The sequence below is a fragment of the Malus domestica genome, chromosome 13, assembly GCF_042453785.1.
Source record: "Malus domestica chromosome 13, GDT2T_hap1".
Taxonomy (NCBI): Eukaryota; Viridiplantae; Streptophyta; class Magnoliopsida; order Rosales; family Rosaceae; genus Malus; species Malus domestica.
The window spans coordinates 6,436,632-6,462,108 of NC_091673.1; the positions used below are offsets into that span (position 1 = coordinate 6,436,632).

The window sequence follows — 25,477 nt, forward strand, 5'->3', positions numbered from 1 at the left end:
GACAAAAACCGCTACGATAGGTTTGGAAGGCTTAGTGCCTAGATGTCTAGACAGGGCCTAATCGATTTTTATAATTTTAATTAAATTTATTATAAATAAGTATCTATTTATATTTAGAAAATACATAATTGTATTGTGATACACAAATTCTAAAATAGAATAACATTCAGATTATAAAGTATTAGAACATAATGAAAAATATGAGAGACAAGCATATAATAATTGTTCATCCACGTATTCAATATGTCTCTTACAATTTATTAAAAAAATAAATACAAAATAAAAATTGTCGATTTAAATTACATTTGTAAACTAAATAATGTGGTTGTAGATAATTTGATTATTAATTAAGTATTAATTAACATGATTATTTCTGAATGAAGCTATATCAATTCGATTTAAAAAATTTGAACTCTTTAATGATACCCTATCATATCACATTCAATCATACATCACTTCTCTTCTAATTGGTCGGGCAACAAACACACTCCCCAAGAACACTTGCAGTTACCCTCTGCCACTCCATTGCCAGCAATTTCCATCTCGGTTAAAAAATTGGAGTTAAAATATAACAATTAATACATGTGAAGAAATATCGTTAAGTCTATGTTGAATCATCATCTGGCAGGCAGTGGCAGAGACAAATATATTCTTTTCTTTCTATTTTCTTTTATCTCTTCTCCCTGTAGTTTTTGCTGGAGTTAGAAGAAGACATTAATATAGCAGCAGCAGCAGCAACAGCAGCAGAAGAAGATAAGCTTGTGGGGTTGTATACGTTGATGGAGGAAATGTACGGATTGCAATCAACGGCCGACTATGGGGACAAAGGGTTTGAATCAACGACGGAGTACGATGACAGGGGGGCGTTGATGACTCCGGAGAATCTGATACTGCCGCTGGATTACCACAGCCTTCTGCACTCGTCCGTAGCCTTCCTCGAGCACAATCACCATCAACATCAACGGGAGGCGATGTTCGGATCGAACGACATCGTGTTGTACTCGGCAGCGTCAGAAGCTGCTTCGACGATAATCGCGCAACGCGAGGAGGACGTGTTCGGCGCCATCAAAACCAGAATCGCGTCTCATCCGACGTACCCTAGGCTCATTCACGCATACATCGAGTGCCAGAAGGTGAACAAATACCTAATTAATTATTATTTAATTAGTATCAACTCTTGTTAATATCAGGATTTGTGAATGCTTTATTATTTGTGTGATGTAGGTTGGGGCGCCGCCAGAAATAGCGAGTTTCTTGGACGAAATCCGACGAGAAAATGGCTTGTACAAAAAGCAGGGAGACTACTCATGTAATTCTAGTTCGATGTCGTCCTCCACATGTTTGGGAGCCGATCCCGAGCTCGACGAGTTCATGGTCCCCCCTTCTCTTTGTTTCTCTTTATTCTTCTTACTAATTTTTATTGTCTTTTAATCTTAATTTTTTGTTTATTGTTTCTTGTCTCTCCGTTGTTTATAGGAAACCTACTGCGACATTTTGGTGAAGTACAAATCAGATCTATCCAGGCCTTTTGATGAAGCCTCCTCTTTTTTGAGCAAGATCGAAACGCAACTCACAAACCTCTGCACTTCATCATCTGCTCATGCCTCTTCCTCCGTTAGAACCCTCTGCGGTCAGTCTCTCTCTCTCTCTCTCTCTCTCTCCGATGATGATTATGCGAGCGGCCCACTTACTGAGAACTATGAAAACATATGCATGCTCGCATAATTATGGACGTTTTTTTATCATATATGTGTGTGTGGCAGTAATGATACAAACAAACACCTAGGTAGCCACAAAAACCCTAGTACCTCTACAACGGAAAGAGACCCTTCCGTCTTATACTTATATTTGCCAAAGTTTTTAGTAATGCTAGCTCTTCTTCGGAATTCTAATCTGGAAACGGTTCATTGTTATATCTTATAATCGCCTGCCTTCTCTCTCTCTCTCTCTCTCTCTAGCTACGCATTTTGTGCCTGTGTCTGTGTTTCTAAATTCCATCCTGGTTGTTTGTTGTCTGTTATGTTTGTTTCCTTTTTCACCTTCTTTATCTCATCAGTTTTTACTCAAAGACGCCATATAAGAACCAGCTTGAAAAGCAAAATCTTTTCTTTTTTGTTTCAAAGATTCTGACTTTGACGTTTCAGAGATTTGTAGTCTCATCTCATGACACTCCAATAGTTGTTTGATTGTTTCATACAGTGCCCCTTCAAATGTTTCTATGTTTCTTTTTTATAGTATAGCGCCCTTCTTAACTTAGTCTTTTTCACATGCTCATAATCTATATCAATAATCCCTAATCATGGTTCTTTTTTTTTTCCCTTTTCTTTCATTCTTTGACATGTTCAGTTCCAAGTTGAAACTCATGTAATCTGGATTGTCAACTTCATACCATGCATGACCTAGAAATTAGTGATCATGATTGATAATTACCTTATGTAGTGCATGCATGTTAATTTTAAGTTGGATGATCTTGTTAGGAGCTTCCATATTACAGTCAATACATATTTGTATATATTTTATGGATGTTGCATTTGCTGAATATGACTAAAGTGATCATACAAAGTTGGTGGCAAATGTGTACTGAATAGATCAGTTTATTTCAAGGGTAATGTTATATATAAACTAAATGTGTAGATGAAATTTTATTTGATGGTTGAATTATTATTTAAGTATTGATTAAGATGTATATTTTTTTATTGATGATACATCATTTAATTTACAAATTTAATCTACCTCACATTACTCTTATTTCAAAAAACAAAAAATCAGAAGAATCGTCCTTGTAGTTTTTGTTTTGTTGTGATTGTTGAGCAAGTGTGAGGTATCTGAACAGTGTTGTAAAGATGGTATGATAAGTCATTTCATGGTATAGTAGCAGTAGCTCAGCTTTAACGTAAAGGGTTCATATCGACTAGAGTTGTGTAATCTACACTCTTATTTTTATCTCTCACACACCTTTCTTAACTATTAACTATTAAAGTAAATGAATTAAAGAAGAGTAAGGGACAAAATTTAACAAAGTGTGAGAGGTAACATTTACTGATGGATGTATCAGTGTGACTGTATAAAGGATTGACATGAATGTTTAGGGGAATTGATAAATATTGTTCATGATCAGCAGTGGGGAAGCTTGGCATAAGTAATTAAATATTATACCTATACCCTTAAATTCTTTTAAGAAAATGCACCTTGTAGATTTAAAGATCACAAAATTAGAAATAGGAGGAAAATTAAGGGTGGTTTAATATTATTTATTTTTCAGTTTATTTATTTAATGTTTTGAAATTTGAAAAGTTTGGGGAGATATTGTTCATGATCAGCAGTGGGGAAGCATTTGGCAACTGTTCTTTAGTTTTTCATTTTTAGCCTAATTTTAGTTTTCAGTTCTCAAATGGGCAAGAAAATTGTTTCAAATTGCTTGTTATGTGATATATGCCATGCAATGTTACTATATATGCGCTTTTGGTTTAGAAATCTTTTGAAACTTGTGCATAGTTATAAAGTTTGGGGGATATAGATCTACTGTTAGTTTTATCCTCCTATTTGCGTTTTTAAAGTAATGTAGTTTTATTCACAAAACGTAATTGTTATGAATATTTGTCAAGTTTATTTGTTAGAAGTGTTAGACCACTCAACTCAACTGATATCTTAATCAGAGACAATTTAGGTATGACAAGTAATGATGTGTAGTCAGGTTCCTTATTGATTCTCAAGTTCCAATACAGCAAGAGTAGTACTTGCATGCAGCAAAATTTTAATTATATGACATAGTTGTTAATGATGAAATTATTATTTATATGTTAATTATCATGTTTATTTTTTATTGTTGACACATCGTAAAGTTCACAAGGTCTAAAAATTGGTATAGCTAACTTTGAATATTAAAGAAGGATAGAATCAAATCTATCTGTACTTCCCTTGGCCATGATCTTTAGGAAGAAAAGTGGATTAGCTAGCTAGCACATATAGGAATATTACTAATAATCACGTGAGTGCATATCATACACTGCCTTCGGAATTTATTTTTTATTTTTTATTTTTTATTGTTATCATGATCTGCTTTCTGTTCTTTATAACTTCCCATCCCTTTGCCTATGATAACAGCCAAAAAATTAACAAGATCTAGACTTTAGTACAAATCATTTTGTCTCAAGAAATGATTTCTTCACACAATTTTTGCACACCCGTCCTCTTGTTCAGTCATTGAATTGAACAAATAAAGCCGTATCAAGGGCCATAATTACAAAACGGTGTGCATAAATTGCTGATCTTGTTGATAATATAAGAAGAGTTCCTTTTGTTATTCCATCACTTATTTGAGCAAAGATTTGTACATTTAAGCATCTCAATCAGAGTAAAACTGTGGTTACTTCCATTTGCACGAGCGTGGAGCTTGTGCAACCGGAATGCAAGTAGCAGCCTTAGACATTGAAAAAGGGTGGTGGATGATTAGAAATCTCGTTATCTTTGGTGAAGTGTCATCGTAATCTTATAGGTTATGATTCGCAAGTATTATTGTTTTTTATATGAAAGTACATAATACCTTTTCAGCGATGTGGTTTCATATTTAATTCGCCTCGTGCTCTCACTGCTGCATCAGTAGATTCTTTAACGAATTACCCGAATGAAAAGGTAGAGAGGTAGAACATTTCTTAAGCATGCGACCATGGCAGACGTTCAGTTGGACATAAACATAATATTGGCATATATTCACGTGGTTTCGTGGCTTTATCTTGTTGGCTCCTGCATTTGTAAAAATCTTGTTTTAGGTTTTTAATTCAAGACTATCCGATTAGTGTTTGGTTGGAATTTCTTTATTTTTAAATGTTCTCTTAAAGTTTCTGTGTTCTTTGAACGTTTTTCATGCATTATGGTACTCAAACGGTTTCTGATCGATTAAAGTCTAGCTACTAATCTTTTAATCCCAAAACTTTCGCATGCACCATCGAGTAAGTACTCGTACCAATATATCATATACTTTGAAATTTTCAAATAGCTAGGGTAACGTTAGGGAGACAAAATTTGTAGACAAAATTTACAAACTAAAAGATTTGTCACTAATAACATAACAATTAACTTTTATATCATTTAGTTTATAAACTTTTGTCTATAAATTTAATCTTTCTAACATTATCCTTTCAAATATATTCTAGAAGGATAGTTCAATGATTCACTTGTTTAGTTGAAGATACTTGAGTTGTTTTCAACTTTTCATTGATTTGACGTTTGAGCTTATTTGCAAGTAAACTGTGTTGATCTTACTTCGCACTTTGCATTTAACATATGTAGCCATAGAATATTGCTGATTTCTTATTCTATAAATTAGGCTTATGATCCGTATCTTTATTTATGTTGCCTTACATGATGCTTATGGCATGAGAGCAAAGCTTGTCACTGTGCTATATTCATTCATAGCACTAATAGAAGGTTAATTACTGGAAGTCTTGAGATAGCTTTAGGCCGAACAAGTGACGTTACTATATACAAGAAGCATAATTCTGGTGTCCGCGTTGCATGTTCTCATGGTTTCGTTGTGTCTAACTTTCCTCACACATAACTTGAGAAGAGAGAGTGACGCAATCATACTCTGGTGTTCCGGACTTCCAGTAGCATATTCTCGTTGTGTCATCGTTTGTTCGTCAAAGCATAGCATGAGAAGAGACTCTGTGTCACAGACTTGAGCTTTTTTGCTTTCCTTTTCTTTTTTACGTGCTTTTGTCTTCGTTGTTGTATTGTATGCTGCCGCATCCAAGTAAGTTAGACGGTCGAATACAAGCTTACCCATTGGAAACTTGAATGTAACTTGGATTATAGGTTAGTCTCTCTATACCTAACAGAAGACCTTTAAATTCCCCATATTTTGTTTGTTCATCTGGTAAAAATGGTGAGGGGTATTATGGAGGACTGGATAATAAAAATTACTGCTACTGCTACAACTGCATATGCAAGAAGGAAGGAAGAGAACTTTATAGAAAAGCCCGGATCGAGGGGGTGGTCGAAGTTTTCTCCACACATTCGCATGTGGACTCCCGCAGTTTACGCCGAGAGCAGCTTTTATGTCTTTCAACTCTCTCTCTCTCGCTTTGTTCTGGCCAGTACTGCCACTTGTGTTAAGTGCTAGTCATTTCCATGGACGGGCATCTCTTCCCGCTGTGGGTCTTTGCGTTTCATTATTGCTTCACACGTGTCTGCTCACTACGTGTACTTTTGAGTGGCATCGGGGCCCCCTGAAATTCAATCCTTTCCGCTGCACCAAACCCTATCACATCCCTTTTCTTTTAACTTCCAAGGGCATGGAAATGACTTGGGTGGAAAGTATTCTTTCTAGCTGGGGCGTCTCAAATTATTAATACAAGATATTGTAGCATTTTATGTTACGAATATAAGATCATGCGGAAAATGTCTTGCACATTATGTTAGTTATTCGAAATGTCACGGTGGATATTAACTGTGATCGTTTCCATGGCATTTACTAACTGGATACCTAAACATTGAGGTGTATGAATGGATAGATTTTTGAGTGTGACTGATAAATAATGTGGTACATCATGTGTCATTATACAAATAGTGAGATATGTGTGTTAAAAAACTAATAACTTAAAAAATAAATTTTTTAACACTTCTATTAAAACACGCGATATACTACTTGTATTCCTCTTACGATTAAAAATTTCTCGTGTGAATGTCCAAAGGAGTGTTTTACTGGGCATCTTCTAGGGTTTTTCCTTAAAGTTCATCATTCTGTTTGGTCACCGACTTTGCCCACCCACTCACACATGCACGTTTGTGTGGTTTGTGTCAGTTCTGATTTGATTGAGGGCCCCGGCTGTCTTGTCCATTCTGAGTCTGACATTGTTGTTTCTCCTTCTCTCTAAAGTCTTAATCGAGATATGTAGAAAAAGAATGTGATATACGGTCTATTTTATTTTTTACATATTTTTTTTAATTTTTGATCGTTGGAGGATAAATTGAAGAGATAAAAATTAACAAAAAGAATATAAGAAGTAAAAAAATATGTGGATAGCATACTCCTAAACAATATTATTGACTAAAAAATTCTCAAGTGTTTTGAAGTTTTTGATATTTTGAGTATTTTAATTTTTTATACATTTTAATAGAGGTCTAATGTTAAAATACCGAATGAGGATCTCCTCTAGATCATCTTTGCGAGGATTTCAAAGATTTTCTAATCAAATTCGTTTATCGTAAATCGTGCGGTTAGTTTTCATCAAATATTATTTATATTTAATTATAAATAAAAAAATTATAATATTTTTAATCGTATGATATATGAAAAACGGATGTAATTGAATGATTCTTGGATCCTTACAAAGAAGATCCGGAGAGGATCCTTATCCTAAAATACCCAGAATACGCGGGTACTTTGAAGCACCCAAAACAGTCCCCTACCCACACCCTCTGTGAAAGAAAGAATGGCACCCTGTACTGTAGTGCCTTGGCAAACGAGTTCATGGTGTTGATCTTTAGGACAAAGAAAAGGTTCATGGTGTTGGTCCTTCTTCCGTTCTCTTTTTACTTTTTAATTTTTTTGGTGATATGAATTGGAGAAAGATTTCCTTGTCGCGGTACACTGCTACTGTTGTATTAAGTGGATCATACTGTGCTAGGTTTAATTTTTTTATTTCACAACCGGTTTTAGATATTGACGGTGACGGTACTATAGAAGTTACTCTTAATCCGTAGTCACAAATTTAAGTATGACACTTTTAGATAGTCACCTATACGTAATGCTTGTGCTTCAGAGTAAACTTGAAATCTATATCCCATTTGGGAAGTTTTGATATGAGAACAAAGAAATCACGTATGTTTTATTTGCACATTGTTATTTATGCATTGCAATTGTCTACCTCGTAAAATCTACTAGTTTGTTTTCCCCAAGATGTAACGTTAGTACAACCCTCTGCTGAGAAAACAACATTGACTAGTGTAGTGGTATTACATAGCACCCTATTATCTCGATCGAAATGGATTTAATGGTTTAATTCATATAACCTGATGGACAATGTTGGTGATCAGATGAAGGTGGTGGCATGTCATCGGATGAGGATTTCAGCGGAGGCGGAATAGATGTGCAGGAAGCTCAACAAGGAGGTGAAGATCGAGATCTCAAGGATCGGCTTATGCGTAGGTTTGGCAGTCATCTCAGCACCTTGAAGCTCGAATTCTCCAAGAAGAAGAAGAAAGGAAAGCTGCCTAAAGAAGCAAGGCAAACGTTACTTGATTGGTGGAGTACGCATTATAAATGGCCCTATCCAACGGTACTAAACCTCTCTTCTCACGTTATAACACTTAGTTTTATAACACCACGTGACGTTACAGTCACACCTCAGTATTTTTCTCATCTTCACCTAATAACAATGTTTGACAATCAAAATGTGGTTGTTTAGTTTCTTCCCTTGCTTTAATCTCATTCAGGAGGCTGATAAGATTGCACTGGCCGAATCAACGGGGCTAGATCAAAGGCAAATTAACAACTGGTTTATTAATCAGCGTAAGCGTCACTGGAGACCATCGGAGAACATGCAGTTTGAGGTGATGGATAATCTTACTGGACCATTCTTTACAAATGAATGAGGTGCATGCATGTATATTCTCTCAAATGCTTAATTATGCTTCTTTTCCTGATAATTTATGTGTACATGATCTGGAAAATGCAAACTTTACTGACATTCGTCAATTACCCAATCTTCAAGATGATTAGGGGGATTTGATTGTAATTTGCTTCAATGTATACTCTATGGAATTTGACCACGGTTGATAATGAATGAAATGCTTACATACCCTTGCTATCACTTGCAAATGATCTGGGCTCAAAACGCAAAACTCTTATTAATAAGTGCAAATATGAGCTTAACCAAGTTTACTAGAATAACGCTCTCATTCTTTTGCGCTCAAACTCGGATTTTGATATCATAGTTTAGATAATTCAGTGCAAAATATAACTTATATTGAAGAAGAAAAAAAAAAAAAAACCCTAATATGTAGGCCCTAAAAGGTATACGAACTATAATCAACCAAGAAAAGTGATTAAAAGCCATTTACATTTTCATTTGATTTATTTTTCTCTTGCAATTATTGTTAGAGGCTATGAGATCGAATATTCACTTTATTGATCAGAAAAAACCAGGTGGAATATGTTTACTTATATAGAATGAGTACTGATGTGATTTTGATTGTTGACCTTCTAAGTGTTTATGAACACATAGAAATTAAACAAAGTGTGGGTTTTCACGTAACAATCCATATTCCAATAGTTCACAATTTAGGCATGTCAATTCCTTCTTTCCTTCTCCAATTCATGACTTCCTCATTCAAGTAACTAGACACGTCATAAAATTTTGAATAACAAAGCGGTTTATGATTGGTGGGCCCATGTCAAGCTACACTTCTAATTTGAGTCCATGCATCACTATTGGGCTTAGGCAGATATTGCTTACCAACATTGGGCTTACTTTGGAACCGACGACCCATAATTTACCGGATTCCAACTTTCATGAATCGGGCCCTCTTATCCGATCCCTGATCTCAGAACGCGCGTCTACCCGTTGTTGTTTCAGTAACTGACGCTAACTGTCATGGCTTCGCTCTTCCGTTCTCAGCCGGTCAGCGCCTACCCAGTTTTCGGTTCAGACGCAGTCCGGTCCGGTCCTCCAGGACCTCCACCGCACGCCAGGCGCTCTTCAACCGCATTGCCCCTGTCTATGATAACGTTCGATTCTCTCCTCTCTCTTTTTTTTCTTAAATTGTAGTGTCACTTTTTCTTTCTTTGTTAATATTTATACAGTTTTTAGCTAAATGATTTGTTGAGCTTGGGTCAGCATCGAATATGGAAAAGAATGGCAGTTTTGTGGAGCGGGTAAACATTAAAATTAACATTTTTTTTTGGCTCTATTTTTGGGTGGAATATATATATTTGGGTCCCCGAATTTCAAGTTTTTGAATTTTGGGTTGCAGAGCAAAAATGGGAGCGTTTGTGTTGGATTTTTGCAGTGGAAGTGGGGATTTAGCGTTTCTCTTATCTGAGAAAGTTGGCTCCAATGGCAAGGTTTGTTCTTTGTTGTAATTGGCCTGAAAGATTGGTAATTTAATTTTAATATGAGCTGATGTTTGTGATTGGGATAGTAAAATTTGGCTGCATTGGCAGGTGATTGGTCTCGATTTCTTGAAAGAGCAGTTGTCAATTGCTTCGTCGCGGCAAAAGTTGAAGTCGAAAGCCTGCTGCTTGAACATTGAGTGAGCACTGGTAAATCTAGTGGTCAATCAACTAAAAATGTTTGAACTTTAACTCATGATGTTAGAAATGTTTTGTTTTATTATGTGAAACTCTTTAATAGATACTAAATTACTGATCAGCATTACATTACTGAGAATAATCGATCATGTTATGCATTGCATCTTGTTAGGTGGGTTGAAGGTGATGCAACTGATTTGCCGTTTTCTGACCGTCACTTTGATGCCATCACTATGGGTTATGGGCTAAGAAATGTAGTAGACAAATATAAGGCCATGGAGGAAATGTTTAGAGTTTTGAAAGCAGGTTCCATTCTCTCGCTTTCGATTGATGATGATGTAGTCCTGGGTAGGTCACTTTTTTCTCATTTTTCCTCGGCATTACAGGCTCGAGGGTATCAATCCTTGATTTCAATAAAAGCACCAATCCAGTTGTGTCTGCAGTTCAGGTACTCAACCAGATACAATAAGTTTTTGCCTTGTAACGCGTACACCAATTTCCCGTTATGTTTTATTGTCGCAGACAAGTGCTGAATGCTTCAGGAACTTTTGCTAGGAATTGATGATTGACAATCTTGTTGTCCCAGTGGCTTCTGGTTTTGGACTTGAGGAGGATTACAAGTATTTAAAGAGCTCAGTCATGGCATTCCTGCCAGGTGCATTTTCCTCGCTTTAACTCTTTATTTTTATGGCATATGCACCACACGATATTTCTATCTGTTTAAGCTCTCTTTGTACTATTGTGTTTATACGTTGTATCTTCAAATTTCATGAAATCTTGGGAATTGTTCTGTTTGGAGGCCTTTAGGCATGGCCTTAATAAATGGTTAAGTGGATAATAGGTTACTAGTTTGTTGATTAAAATCTTTTTGTGAACACAGGGGACGAGTTGGAGAACCTGGCTTTAGACGTAGGTTTTTCCAATGCCAGATATTATGAGATTGGCAGAAGCCTCATTGGGAACTTAGTAGCCACACGATAGTTTGATTCATGTATATGCTGTTTCAAATTGTGTCTTAGTGAACACAAAGTATGTGCCTTCGGGAAATAAGAAAAATGTTGTGCCTCATACATTTCTTTTCAATTATTCTTTCATAGTTGTGAACATCAATCTTTAAGACCATTTCTGATGATCAATTTTACTTCTACAAATGAGAACAAAAATATTGCTCACTGTCTGGCTCTGAAAACTGAGAAAAAATATTTTATTTTTTTTGATCTCTGGCTCAACCATTCTCACTATATCTACAAATCCTCGAATGCCATTTGTACTTCGTCTCAGTTACTCAAACTTGACGTATTCTCTGACTGAGCTGAGCAGGGGCAAGTAGCAGCCTGAGATTCCTCAGCTCCTTCATAGGAGAACTTAGTTGCAAGCCCTGGAATTTTTGAAACCTTTCGTTTTTGTTAATATGTATGCAGATATATCAGATAGAGAGAATTATCAAGAACTTAGAGAGAGAAAGTAAGAAGAGAGAGAGAGATGAATATCTTGTGTTGAATATTACTTACTCATGAAGTCATTACATTTAGACTTATATAGAAGCTCAAATACATGTAACAAACTAACTAACTAAATGCACAATCTATTGACAAGTGTCATAATCCCACACACTAATATATATCCTAATATCCCCCCTCAATCTTAGGTTTGGATGAACCAAGTATGAGATTGGTACAATGAGACCGAAACAAAGGAGAACTAAGTCCTTTTGTTAGTATATCCGCATACTGCTCCCTGGAAGATACAAATTGAACCATGAGACGATGTTTGGCAACCCGTTCACGCACAAAATGAACATCTATCTCAATGTGTTTCGTACGCTGATGTTGAACAGGATTGAAGGACCAGGCTATGGTGGACAAATTGTCACAAAAGAGAACTGAAGCTGTTGGAAGTTTGATGTGCAAAAACTGAAAAGCTGTTGGATCCAATCAAGTTCAGCGGAAGTGGAAGACATAGCCCGATATTCCGCCTCTGTAGAGGATTGTGACACGGTATTCTGCTTCTTAGATGACCAGGAAATGGGATTGCCACCTAAAAACACAATTAAGCCCGTTGTAGATCTTCGATCATTAGGGTTGCTAGCCCAATTTGCATCACTAAAAGCTTTTAACTGTAAGTCACTAGCAGAATATGATATACCAAAGGTCATAGTACCCTTTAAGTATCGCAATATTCTCTTGACTGCAGTGTAGTGAGAAATCATAGGGGCTTGCATAAACTGACACACTTGATGAACAGAAAAAGCAATATCCGGTCTGGTGAAAGTAAGATACTGCAATACACCTACTATACTTCGATAAGCTGCAAGATTGTTAAAAGGAGAACCATCATCCTTGAGTAATCGATTGTAAGGCAAGCAAGGTGTATCACACGACTTGCAATCAACCATTTCTGATTTCTGTAATAACTCTTGTATATACTTGGTCTGAGACAAGAAAAAACATGTACCAATTCGATCAATTTGGATGCCAAGGAAGTAGTGCAGATTTCCCAGATCTTTAATATCAAATTCAACTGTAAGAGAGTCAATGACTTGTTGAATGACAGAAAAAGCACTGCCGATGACAATTATGTCATCAACATAGAGTAGTAAAATCACAATCTCAGTACCAATATGCTTAACAAACAGAGAAGAATCAGCATAAGTGGAAGCAAAACCAAGAGAAGGCAGAAAATTGGTGAACCTTTCATTCCATGCCCTTGGGGCCTGTTTCAAACCATATAAAGATTTGTGCAGTTTACATACAAACTCAGGATGAGTTGGATCTTCAAACCCCGGAGGCTGAGCCATATATACCTCTTCGTGTAACAAGCCATGTAAGAAGGCATTTTTAACATCGAGCTACCTTAACGACCAATTAAAATGTGCAGCCAAAGCTAGTATTAATCGAATAGTAGTAGGTTTGATGACAGGGCTAAAAGTTTCCCCATAATCCAGTCCAGGTTCTTGACTAAAGCCCTTGGCTACCAGCCGAGCTTTATGCCTGGAAATAGAACCATCAGAGTTCTTCTTAAGCTTGAAAATCCATTTGCAGCCCACTAAGTTTTTTCTGAAAAGGTAATGGAACCAAACTCCAAGTTTCTTGAGTATGCAGTGCTTCAATCTCTTCTTGCATAGCTTTATACCAAACATGGACCTTAATGGCAGATTTATAAGTTGCAGGCTCACACAGTGACAAATCAACATAACTGGAATCACTAAGAGTGCTGAGGAAAGCTTTCTTCTTAACAATACCATTCTTGCTCCGAGTTTGCATAGGATGCATATTTAAATGAGCAATAGGCAACATTGGTTGTGGATGATTAGGACTAAACTCAGGATCCACAGGGAGTAAGGAGGAAGAGCTTGCTGAGACAGTAATGGACTGAGGAGATGAAGCATCTGTGGGATTCAAAGTAGAAGAGTCTAGGGTGGAAAGTGTTTGAGGAGGTATGACATATGGTATTGGTGCAGCTGCTAAGGGTAGTGAAGGATGAATATCAGAAGATGCAGGTGATGAGGCACATGCTATGACACACTTAGACTGAGCTAGCAATTGTTGATATGGAAAAATGGATTCATCAAACACAACATGCCGAGATATAAAGATCCTCCCCTTCAAGACATCAAAACAAATAAAGCCTTTATATTTAGAGGCATACCCCAGAAAAACACACTGAGTAGTTTTAGGTTGTAATTTGGAAGTGTTATAGGGCTTTAGTAAAGGAAAACACGAACACCTAAAAACTCTAAGATGAGTAATCACAGGAGATTTACCAAATAGTAACTCAAATGGAGACTTATGATTTAAAACTGGTGTAGGCATCCTATTGATTAAATAGGCAGCAACCTGACAAGCAAAAGACCAAAACTGAGAAGGAAGCTTAGCATATTGCAGCAAGGTAACAGTAGTTTCTATAAGATGCCTATGTTTTCGTTCGGCTAAGCCGTTTTGCTCAGGAGTGTATGGACAAGAAATTTGATGTAACATCCCTTTGACTTTGAGAAAAGCTTGTAGTTTATGACTTATATACTCTCCCCCACCATCTGTTTGTAGTACTTTTATGCGCAAACGGAAGCGAATTATAACAAAGTACCTAATATCCATGTTGTAGGTGAAAGCTAAAACAAACAATCTCAAACTAACACAAGAGATTTACGTGGTTCGGCGTAAAGTCTACTCCACGGGCGAAGCACGGCGATGAATTTCACTAAACAAATGGAGATTACAAAAGAGTGTTTAAACTTTCACAACCCAAATCCCACAAATTACGAACCCTAAACCAAACGAGTAGAGAATCCAAAGCTAACGGAGAAGATTCTCCCAAATTGCTCTCTAACTCACAAACTCACAAATTGACTCTCACCAAATTTGCCAAATGAATGAGTCATGAATTTGCCACACTTATGACTCCAAACAGTGACCTCCATCCAAAACCAAAATAGAGAAAAGCTCTCTAAACCATGATGAGGCACACTAAATACACTAACCCTAAGGTCCTATTTATAGTGCATAGGACTTAGGTTACAATAAGAATCCTAATAGGAAATAAATCCAAATCCTAATCAAATAGGTAATTAACAAAATCTCTTCATCAAGGAAACTAACTAAGAAGTCAAAACCAAACCCAAATAGGACACCAAAACCAAATAGGTAACACAAACCTAATTTATTGCATCATCCTAATTTTGAGCCAAAAACCCAACACTGTTTGCAAAATCTTAATGGTTGCAGAAAACTGAGCTTTAACAAAGGCATAAAAGGAGACAAATGTATCAAAAAAGTCAGATTTATTTATAAGTGGGAACACCCAACAAAATCTAGTACATTCATCAATGATAGTTACATAGAATTTGAAACCATCAATTGAATTATAGGGTGCAGGGCCCCAAAGATCACTGTGTACAACTTCAAAAGGTATTTGATATTGATGAGTACTAGATTGAAAAGGCAATTTTGTAAACTTTCCTTCTAGGCAACTATGACAGACTATTGGTACATCATCCTTGGAACACCTAATATTAGCTTTATTTAGTATAGTAGAAACAATATTATTGGTAGGGTGACCTAACCTACTATGCCAACGAGATGAACTAATGAGCTGTCCCAGATATGCAGAAACCATGATGTTTGGCAAGGGATGGGATGGGATAAAGTCCATTACTGCATAGCCCTTTGTAGAGGATCCTCCCTGTGGCCTTGTCTTGAATCCAAAAACAGAATGCATCAAAAATCAACCAGCAGTTGTTATCAAGACAGATTCTATGCACTGATAATAGATTCTGAGACAATTTGGGCACATATAAAACAGAATTTAATTTGATAGGATGAACTGGTGTATGAATAACAGTGCTGCCAACATGAGATACTGTCAAACCTTCTCCATTAGCAGTTTGAACGGTCTCATTGGTTGGATATGGAGAGGCTAAAGACAAGTTACTGAGATCAGTGGTCATGTGATTCGTAGCCCTAGAATCAGCAAGCCAAAGTTGAGGGGAAGGCTGAGAGGAAGATGCCTAAGAAGATGATGAAACCATTGTATGCATGGCTTGCATTGCAGGCTGAGAAGGAAACTGAGGTGCTGAAGGAGCATAGGAATACGGAGCCATGGATGGTTGATGTGGACCAATGTATGAAGGACCCTTATCATTGTAAAAGCAAAACCAAGTTGTGTGGTTATTCTTTCCACAAATCTGACAACTAGATTTATCCACTGTCTTGGAGTGACAAAATGGTGCAGTATGACCATATGCATTACATAACTGACAAAACACAGATTGAGCAAAAGGCACGGCTAGAGATGGACCAAGAACACCGGAAGTAGGGACAAGAGTCTGATTAAAGAACTGTTGTCTTGATGCAGGATACCGATACCCTGGATTGAACTTTCCTTTACCCTTCTGCCTATTATTGGTAAACTGTCTGAAACCACCATTATGACCATTAGATGATCCATTATATGAACTATAAGACACATGACCAGGATGAGATTGAGTATGATAAGAGGAAGACTTAGGTTCAGATATGACATTGGTATTGGCAACCATGGCAGACAAAAACTGAGATGAGACATTGCTCTCCACAATTAGTTCTTCTGCGAGTAATTGAGACCTAAAGTCTTTAAGAGAAATGACACTTTCCCTTCCTCGAATAACACATCGAAAAGTATTGTACTCAAGAGGTAAGCCATTGAGTACCAATATGACAATATCCTCATCAGCAAAGTAAACTCCAGCAGCAGACAAGTAATCTCGAGCCTCCTTAATTTGCTGCAAATATTTAGACACAGAATCTGATCGTTTCTTAATGGTTTGCAGATTTGATTTCATCTGAAATATGCTGGTTCTTGAAACAGTAGAAAACTGTTCTTTCAATCGATTCCAAAGATCACAGGCACTAGAACTTCCAATAACACATGAAATGGAAGCAGGTGATAAAGTTGCACTAATCAGTTGCATCAATGCTCGATCATGCAGTTTCCAAACAACGTATGCATCATTCTCAATTTGAGAAGAAGAATTACCAGATACTATACCAAATTCACTTGAATTAACAAGAAATCGAGGATGACAGAGATTAGAACCATCAACAAACTGCATAATCCCATGACCTTTCTAACAACAATTGCATTTGAAATTGCCAATTCAAGTAATTTGTATCATCAAGCTTAATATTCACAGAAGTAGGAATTGTGGAAATAAGAGCAGTAATTGGAGATTGAAGAATCTGAAGTTGTGATGCAGTTACCATATTCGCAATTTTCGAAGAACAACTTGTCACTTAGACACCAAAACAAACACCTGGTGTGCAGCAAAGATTCAACACAACGTCAAAGATCCCAACTTGCAGCAAACCCTAGAAATGGAGAGAAGAAGAAGAGTGCACTCGTACAGAGAAAGAACACAAGCACGAGTAGCAACAAAGCCGAGAAACGGAGAGAAGAAGACTGGCAATCGTAGAGGTTATATCAATTTGGAGAAGCGAAAGTAATCAGAAGGATCGAACAGAGTAGCGTTAGCTGATCCGGCGATTCATACCATGTTAATATGTATGCAGATATATCAGAAAGAGAATTATCAAGAACTTAGAGAGAGAAAGTAAGAAGAGAGAGAGAGATGAATATCTTGTGTTGAATATTACTTACTCATGAAGTCATTACATTTAGACTTATATAGAAGCTCAAATACATGTAACAAACTAACTAACTAAATGCACAATCTATTGACAAGTGTCATAATCCCACACACTAATATATATCCTAACAGTTTTCACTTTTCACCATGTTGTGATCACCTTGGATAGAAAGAACTATGTGAAACACTCGCAACTGAAGAAGCACCATCTGCATTTAGAGGGTAACATTGGTCGTCGCCGTGGTCATTGAGTTCCATGGTCTTTTCATCTATAAAAGGTGGATTGGTGGGCGCAGGTAGGTGCAGCTCCTTCTTTGTTAGCATCTGCAGCGCCTTTGACATTGTTGGTCGTAAAGAGGAACTCTCTTGGGTGCATAGAAGTCCTATCTGAACCACTCTGAATATCTCATCCTTAACATTGTCATGGCAATTCTGCAACATTAAATTTGGGTCGTACAGTTCCTCTACAGTCCCTGCTTGAAAGTGCTTCCAGGTCTGTTTGGACAAAAAACACAGGAACAACGAAGTAAGAATGGGGATCTACTGTATACTGCAAATTCGAAGATCAAATTGTTTTATGAATGGAAGAAAAGGAAGAATTTATTGGGAAATTTACAATTGTAACTATGCCATCTGAGTACTCTGCAGATTTGCTCCTGTTGTTCTGCCTTCCAGTGATGATCTCCAATATAAGCACTCCGAAGCTATAGACATCTGCCTTTTCTGTCAACTGGCCATGAGCTAGGTATTCTGGAGCCATGTATCCCCTGAGGTAGGTTAGAAACAACGGTAAGCTCAACTTTTTTCAGTCTTATTCATTTATCTTCGCTAAAATAACACGAAATGAATCTACTATAAATAGGCTTACAATGTTCCTGCAATTGCTGTGCTGATGTGACTCTTATCTTCCTCGAAAGACCTGGCCAAACCAAAATCTGCAATTTTAGCACGAAGCCTTGAATCCAAAAGTATATTGCTCGCTTTTATGTCTCTGTGAATGATCCTTGTTTTTGAGTTGTCGTGAAGGTAGGCTAAACCTTCTGCTGTTCCGACAATGATATCATATCTCCTCTCCCAGTTAAGTGTTTTAGCTCTTTCTTGATCTGTCGAAATTTGTTGAAAACATTGAGGGGAATGCAGAAACATGCACATACCACCTAGTTAAGATTTGTATAAATTAGCATAAATCTACGTAATTACCGAAGATGAAGCGGTCAAGACTCCTGTTCGGTAGGTATTCATAGACGAGAAGGCTTTCAGGTCCCGAGCAACTGCAGCCTAACAACCTGACCAAGTTTCTGTGTTCCACGCTGCTTATAATGTTGATTTCATTGTAGAAATCTGCTGCTCTGTGTCTGTTGTTGAAGAAAAGCCTCTTCACTGCAATCTCTCTCCCATCAGCCAGAACTCCCTGCAAGGAGAAACCCCAGTTAGTTTCCGAGTACAGAGGCATCAGACATTTAAGACAAACAAAAGACATGGAGACAAACTACCTTATAAACAGTTCCGAAACCTCCTTGTCCAAGCTTGTTGACAATGTCAAAAGACCCCGTGGCCTTTTCAATTGTTGAGTACTTGAAGTTTAAGCTACTGTCGTTTAGGGTTTTCGCCCACTTCTCTGCATCATATGATCCTGCAAAACCCCGAAATTCTTTAGCAGTCCGGTAATCTCTTACATTTAATATACCATTTTGTCGATCACAGATGTTCTTTTAATTTCACCATTGAAGCAATACAGTCTGATAGCATTGCAGAATTTCTACTAGCTTTTTACCTCTTCTTTTCTTTTGTATATATCTGTGCTTCCAGATATAAAATCCGATGGCTACTCCAACTACCAAAACTACCAAGGAGCTGACAACTGCAACTACTATGACAATAGTGGTACCTGCAACAAAGTTCCGAAGATTAGGCGAGCAAAACTACACACCAGGCTCAGTCTCGAACCACCGAAGCACCCTACCATCCCCTCGCTTAAAGTGATTAAGGGGAATCTATGTTAAATAGAAGGGGTAGAAATTTCATGTACCTCTGGAGCTTCCATTTCCCATTTCCTTGTTGAGAAAATCTCTGTCTGAATACCTCATAAAGCACCCGGTGTACAACGCTCGCCCCTCGGACCAAGGCAAGCATCCCAACATTGATGCAGATGCATTTTCCAAACACTGTCTGCAAGAGCTCTCATCCAAAGTTCTCCAGCAATCAGCCAACACATAAGCTGACTCGTTTGCCATCCCACTCACGCTCACCTCACCCCTTGCATATCCTCGGTTGCTTGGCGCAGACTCAACCGCACGCTTCACAACCTGCCTTGCCGAGGCTCCGAACGCCGAACTCTTCCTCGTGGTGTTCCCACACTCAACACTATCTTCCGATCCTCTAAACTCCTCGTAAAAGCTATAGTTTTCAGACCTCATGAAGCAACCGTCGAGGAAAATCCGACCCCCAGTGTGAGGAAAACATTGGGGAAGCACTGTACGCGCCTCGGCGTAGCATAGCACACAGTCTAGAAGAGAAAGGTCTCCATAGCATTGAGCTAGGCCGTAGTTGGTGTCGGGGCCTGAACCGGTGACTGCCACTCCGAAGCCGGAAGTTTGCATTTGTTCACTGATGTTTGCCATATTGCTGACAAAATTCGGAACAAACACGGTTGTGTTGTGCTCACGTTGGTTGGCGCACATTATTTGGACCGTCTTCGTTCTTGGATCTCCGACAGCCATTCCTAGTAACAGCAGGATCTTCAGCGGAAGCAAATGTTGGGAAAGAATTGAAACGTTGCATTTCTTCATTTTTTTTTGGGATGAATTGGAAGTTTGATTTAATTTGCAGCTGCCTCCATCCAAATTTATATGAAGGAATGTCGTGGAAGAAATAAGGATTGCTGTCAATTGGGCAAATGGGGGAATTAGGAGTTACAGAAGGACATTTGGCACAAAAGTAGCAATGCAACCTGGACGAAAAAGAAAAGATAAAAACAAACTAAAACCAAACTTGGTTTTGAAGTGGATAAATTGCATTGAGATTTAGGCACCGTCCTTAAAGTCAAAAGGGCAGGTCTTGGATTTGGGTTTGTACCCAAAACTTGTAGTATGCAGTCCCAAGTTTCTTCCTTTGTCTTCACATTTTCACAGACAATTTAAACAAGAAACGTTTCTGTAATCAGCCTCCTGAAACTGGAGGTAGACTTACCTACGCCCTCAGATGCCATTGGGACAACTTGAACTGATAATACAGTGTCATGTTCGAAACGATACACAAGACACTATGATATTGATATTGATATTGATACTGATATGAAACAAGACACATTGCTTTTATGGTTGATTTGGGATGAAATCCTAAGTGTAGGTAAGTTCTGACTTTAAAATTGAACGATGATTTTTATGACACGAATATAACGTCATGTTGACACGAATGGTGATATCTCGTAAACAATAAAATATTGTTTGTAAGTTTCTCAAGAGACCCCGATAAGAGTAAACAGTGTAGCCCCTCCCAGAAAAGTTGCCATCTTGAAAATTGGCTTTTGGATGAAATCTACACAAAAGACAAGGCCATGAGGTGAAGACAGCACGGAACATAACAACAAGTGGATCCCACATGGGCCCCACAAGCATTCCCAATTTGGACCCCGCAATTTGGATTGAATGTGAAAGAAGGTCGATTCCAGAGATAAAAGGTCTGCATTGAATTATAGAGGGAGGGAGGAGGTGTGATTCCCTGTAACCCACATAAATATCCAACCAGATGAGACCCCACCAATCCCTACCTACCATCGTCCCATGACCTCCAGCCAGCCCGCCATTGCCATTTGCCACCAACAGCTAACGGTCAACGTCTAAACTGCTAACGTTCTATACTGGTCTCCGGTGACGACTCAAATCAAGATGTTAGGCAGCTAGCTTAATACTGTACTGATATTGTAGAAAATTTAGTGATTAGTACTAATAACATGTCGATACATTTTTTATTCAGCGACAATAATATTAACATATTATCAATGACATATGATCAATCCATTCATAGCAGCTTGCTCGAGAAACATGAGAGCATCGGCAGTCATCAATAGGGGCACCTAGACTGAACAGCTAATAAATGCAAAAATAAAGGATTTTTCCCTACGTCCATATTAGCTGCAGCCAGCAGGGATAGACCGGAGTATAATTGAATTTTTTCGAGTTATATCCTAAATAAAGGGTATGAATTGCAGATAGAAATATGTATATAACTAAACTGTCAAGGAATTCTTACCAGAATTTGGTTCAGAAATCAATCCATGAGAGAAGAAAAGAATGAAGAAGTTGTAGGCAAAGTTTTGAGTGCATGAAAATTGGATTTTTTCCTTAAACACGAGACCTATAAATATTTATGTACACGTACCTTCTGTTTATGCATTGGATCAGTGAAACTATGAGTTTCTGCAGGTGAGGTGAGAAGCTTAATCGAGGACTTCTGGCTTCTGGTTTTTGGCTTTTGGCTTCTGCTGTTGTGAAATGAATTAGCTAGCTAAAGAGAGAAAAGCCAACTCGAAGAAGAATATGTTCAGATGAGAAGTCAAGAATGATCTACGGCTGTACTGGAAAAGTTTCCTCTTTGCTATTCAACTTCAAACTTTCAAATCAAAAGACTGAAGACTGAAGACTGAAGACTGAAGGAGGAGAAATTGCAAACCACGCGGTGTTGGACCGAAAAGCCGACAGCTATATCACACACACACGCAAACATGTATACATATATGTGTATAGGAGGAGGGATAGCTATGTCCGGCAGTAGTTGCTGCATTTGACTGTTGTGAGAAATGAATGTCTCCATTTAACAGTTTTACCCTAATAATAATAATCTCTTGTGATGTGTCTGGGATTAGTTTTCATGGTTAAATAAAGTGAGAGTTGACAATTGAAGCTTTTTGTTTTTTCTTCATAAAATACCAGCTTGGTTTTCATATGCACTACAAACTCGTTTTGGTTTAGTGATATTTGTCTCCGCTGTTGACGTAATATTAAATTTGACTCGCATGCATGACGAGAACGATATATATTTGTGACAAATTTAACATCTAATTGTTAAAGTGCCAATTACAGTTTTATTTTTTTTCGTCCCCAGCAAAATTCAACAAAGGCTGTTAGCTCAGCACAAGTTTGTATGGAAAGATAATGTTCATATTGATGCCTTGTTTTCTACTCATATATAGCTCTTTGGCACAGATGACATATTCAACGTGAAAACAAACCACCCACTGCAATATAAGTCAATAACATTTAGTCTTAATCATCATTCCAAATAATTAACAGATGCACACAAATTAATATCCCGAGGAAATAAAAAAAAAAAAAAAACCAAGTGGAGAAGAATGTTGATAATAATAAATAATTGTTGCTATTATTAATGTTATTGCTGTTGTTATATTGTAACTATCTAATAATATATATACATATATATATATACATATATATATATATGTTATAGCAACTGTTGGAAGTTTTGAGACTCTTGTCCCACATTGGGGAAAACAAGATTCCCAAGGGCCTTTACATAGATTTAATGCTTTAATCTAGTAATTACAACATGGGCTATTTGGAAATGAATTGAAGGCTTGGGCCTTATGGTTGTGTGGATTAGACTTGTATAATATAGCCTAAATACAATTAATATTAATTAATCAAGACAAGGGCCTTGGGCCTTGAAATTTAAAATTAATCTAATTCATTAATTTTAATTTTCGGATTAAGTTTTTAATTAATTTATTAATTAAAAACGTTTTGATTAAAAGACACAGCTCTTAGAAAGAGTTGTGTACCTTCAAATACACTGAACATGTATTTGAAAGGGTGTGAAACAGCCTATATATCTGCAATCACAGTTTCCAAATGGATCATCTTTTTCTTGCTCTTTCATTCTGTACGAATTTTCTAGAGAGTAAACACACAAAAAGCAAATTCGCTAGAGTTCTAAAATCTAGTGCGGATTGTAGAATTAGGTAGTTGAATCTTGGTCGAGCAGACGTTATAGAACCACAAGCACATGAGTGGGACGAAAATACTGTTCGAAGGACATAGCTTTTACGCTAGCCTCTACCTTTTGTAATCAAGTTAGTAACATTAATTTCTGTATTTATTGTGTAATTTTCGTTTTGTATAGCAAATATATTTTGGTTAATAAAATATTAGAATTTCTGTTATTTTTGTTTATTTCTAAATTGTTCTCCAACAACAACTTGGTGTTTCAAACCCACCATTGTCATTTAATTTGAATGTTTATCTTTGTTGATGCACAAAACCGGAGGGATCTTGGAACAACATAAATCTGACCGTGAATCTGTAAGAAAGTAAAGAACACAAGATGTATCGTGGTTCACCCCAATGTTTGGGTTACGTCTACACTGATGTTGATATTGTTTCACTTTGAATGGTGAATATACAAGAAGGCTAGAGGCAGTGTGCTCTCTAGCCTATTTTCTGTGTTTGCCCTCTTTGAGATGTTTCCTCTCTTCCCATGGCCTAAACCTTGACCTCCCCTAATGAGGAGAGTGATGAGTCATTTTATAGAATAAGGGCTTCTCACTTATTACATATTTGCCCCTTCATTTATTACATAATTACATTTGAGTCCCCCGAGTATTTATACGAGGTCTAAATACGAAGGCCCTAAATATGGTACAAACAGTAGTCCCCCAAGTCTTCAGTCAAGATAGTCTTTTGGCTGGAGACTTGAAATTCAGTCCATGTGTGGGCTGAAGTAACTAGATGTCGTCTAGAACTGATACTCGATATGAGGGGGTGCTCAATGTGAAATGATGCTCAACTAGAAGTAGCACATGTTGCGAGGCTGCTCGGCTTGTGGCTTATGTTGCCTTGGTTGGCTCGGCTTGTGGCGTTGAAGATGAGGGAGTCCATTTTATAGAATAAGGGCTTGCTTCTCAATACATAAATGATGGGCTAGAGTTGATGCTGGCGGTGATGCGGTTGCTCAGCAGGCGGCGATGCTCTCTAATGATGGTGAGGGAGTCCCTTTTATAGAATAAGGGCTCACTCCTCAATACATAAGTGATGGGTTAGAAGTGATGCTCGCGGCGAGGCGGTTGCTCAGCTGGCGGCGATGCTCTCTAATGAAGGTGAGGGAGTCCCTTTTATAGAATAAGGGTTCGCTTCTCAATACTTAAGTGATGGGCTAATGGTCTCTTTCTAAAGAAGGTGAGGGAGTCCATTTTATAAAATAAGGGTTTGCTCCTCAATACATGAATAATGGGTGCTCTCTAATGAAAGTGAGGGAGTCCCTTTTATAGAATAAGGGTTTGCTCCTCAGTACATAAATAATGGGCTAAGTCCCCTAAGTATTTTTCATGAGGCCCAGTTGCGGAAGCCCAATATATGGTACATAGTGTAGTCCCCCAAATCTTCAGTTAATAGAGTCTGTTGGTTGGAGACTTCAAATTCAATCCATGTATGGGCCGAAGTGTCAGTTGTTCGGAGGCGGTCTTTATATACCATGCACTGAAGCTTTGTAGGTGAAGCTTTGAAAGTGAAGTTTTATAGGTGAGGCTTTGAAAGTGAAGCTTTGAAGCTGGAGCTTTTGTAAATAAGGTTTTGAAGCTAAAGCTTTGTAAATGAGGCTTTCGAAGTCGGAGCTTTTGTAAATGAAGCTTTCGAAGCTGGAGCTCTGTAAATGAAGCTTTTGAAGCTGATTGACATGAGTGATACTCATGAATGTTTATGTATGATTGACATGAGTGATGCTCATGTATGGTGGTGATTGTCATGAGTGATGCTCATGTATGATTCTTTGGATGACGAGTTGTACTTTTGATCACCTGGTTGGTGATAATAACGGCAGGCTGCTGAATAATTTTGGAGTACTGGACGTACTTTTGATTACCTAGTTGGTGATAATAGCGGCATGTTGCCGAATAATTTTGGAGTACTTGACGTACTTTTGATTACCTGGTTAGTGATAAGCAAGTGGGTGTCCGGTCAGACAAGAGATCACCATGAGCACGTGGCTCATCAGTCTATAAGTTGGTAGACTTCTTTAATCAGCAACAATGTTGATCAGTGGATTTAGTTGCTCAATAATTCATGATAATAATTGACAATATAAGTACGACCGTA

General features: G+C 37.6%; 4 protein-coding genes across 10 annotated transcripts; 2 read left to right on the plus strand and 2 right to left on the minus strand.

Annotated features, from left to right (window-relative positions):
* Positions 1–429: 429 nt before the first annotated feature.
* Positions 430–8,813, plus strand: LOC103452003 (homeobox protein knotted-1-like 6). The gene is made up of 5 exons (XM_008391472.4): positions 430–1,133; positions 1,225–1,374; positions 1,477–1,630; positions 8,038–8,279; positions 8,437–8,813. The coding sequence occupies exons 1-5, from the start codon at positions 780–782 to the stop codon at positions 8,593–8,595; spliced, it is 1,059 nt and encodes a 352-aa protein (XP_008389694.1). The 5' UTR covers positions 430–779; the 3' UTR covers positions 8,596–8,813.
* Positions 8,814–9,462: 649 nt separating this feature from the next.
* On the plus strand, positions 9,463–12,109 carry LOC103452001 (2-phytyl-1,4-beta-naphthoquinone methyltransferase, chloroplastic-like). Of its 5 annotated transcripts, XM_008391471.4 has the most exons (8): positions 9,558–9,730; positions 9,806–9,877; positions 9,976–10,066; positions 10,166–10,254; positions 10,425–10,558; positions 10,639–10,700; positions 10,808–10,907; positions 11,133–11,320. In XM_008391471.4, exons 2-8 carry the CDS (start codon positions 9,858–9,860, stop codon positions 11,231–11,233), a joined length of 597 nt encoding a protein of 198 aa, XP_008389693.1. In that variant the 5' UTR covers positions 9,558–9,730; positions 9,806–9,857; the 3' UTR covers positions 11,234–11,320. The 5 variants fall into 5 exon arrangements, 4 of the variants coding, with proteins under 4 accessions (XP_070667269.1, XP_008389691.1, XP_008389690.1 ...); XM_070811168.1 differs by lacking the exons at positions 9,806–9,877; positions 11,133–11,320 and adding an exon at positions 11,901–12,109 and having other exon boundaries at positions 9,463–9,730; XM_008391468.4 differs by lacking the exon at positions 9,806–9,877 and having other exon boundaries at positions 9,473–9,730.
* LOC108175025 (uncharacterized mitochondrial protein AtMg00810-like) lies at positions 12,105–13,049 on the minus strand. Its single transcript, XM_017336797.1, has one exon. It carries the CDS (start codon positions 13,047–13,049, stop codon positions 12,105–12,107), a length of 945 nt encoding a protein of 314 aa, XP_017192286.1.
* A 4,302-nt stretch (positions 13,050–17,351) lies between these two features.
* On the minus strand, positions 17,352–22,268 carry LOC103452004 (cysteine-rich receptor-like protein kinase 2). Of its 3 annotated transcripts, none has more exons than XM_008391476.4 (8): positions 21,753–22,268; positions 19,402–20,094; positions 19,147–19,260; positions 18,866–19,005; positions 18,573–18,783; positions 18,241–18,475; positions 17,989–18,139; positions 17,352–17,867 (listed from the first exon to the last, which is right to left on the minus strand). In XM_008391476.4, the coding sequence occupies exons 2-8, from the start codon at positions 20,090–20,092 to the stop codon at positions 17,529–17,531; spliced, it is 1,881 nt and encodes a 626-aa protein (XP_008389698.1). In that variant the 5' UTR covers positions 20,093–20,094; positions 21,753–22,268; the 3' UTR covers positions 17,352–17,528. The 3 variants fall into 3 exon arrangements, with proteins under 3 accessions (XP_008389698.1, XP_008389695.1, XP_028947574.1); XM_008391473.4 differs by having other exon boundaries at positions 19,402–20,253; positions 21,753–22,219; XM_029091741.2 differs by having other exon boundaries at positions 19,402–21,286; positions 21,753–22,076.
* Positions 22,269–25,477: the final 3,209 nt, after the last annotated feature.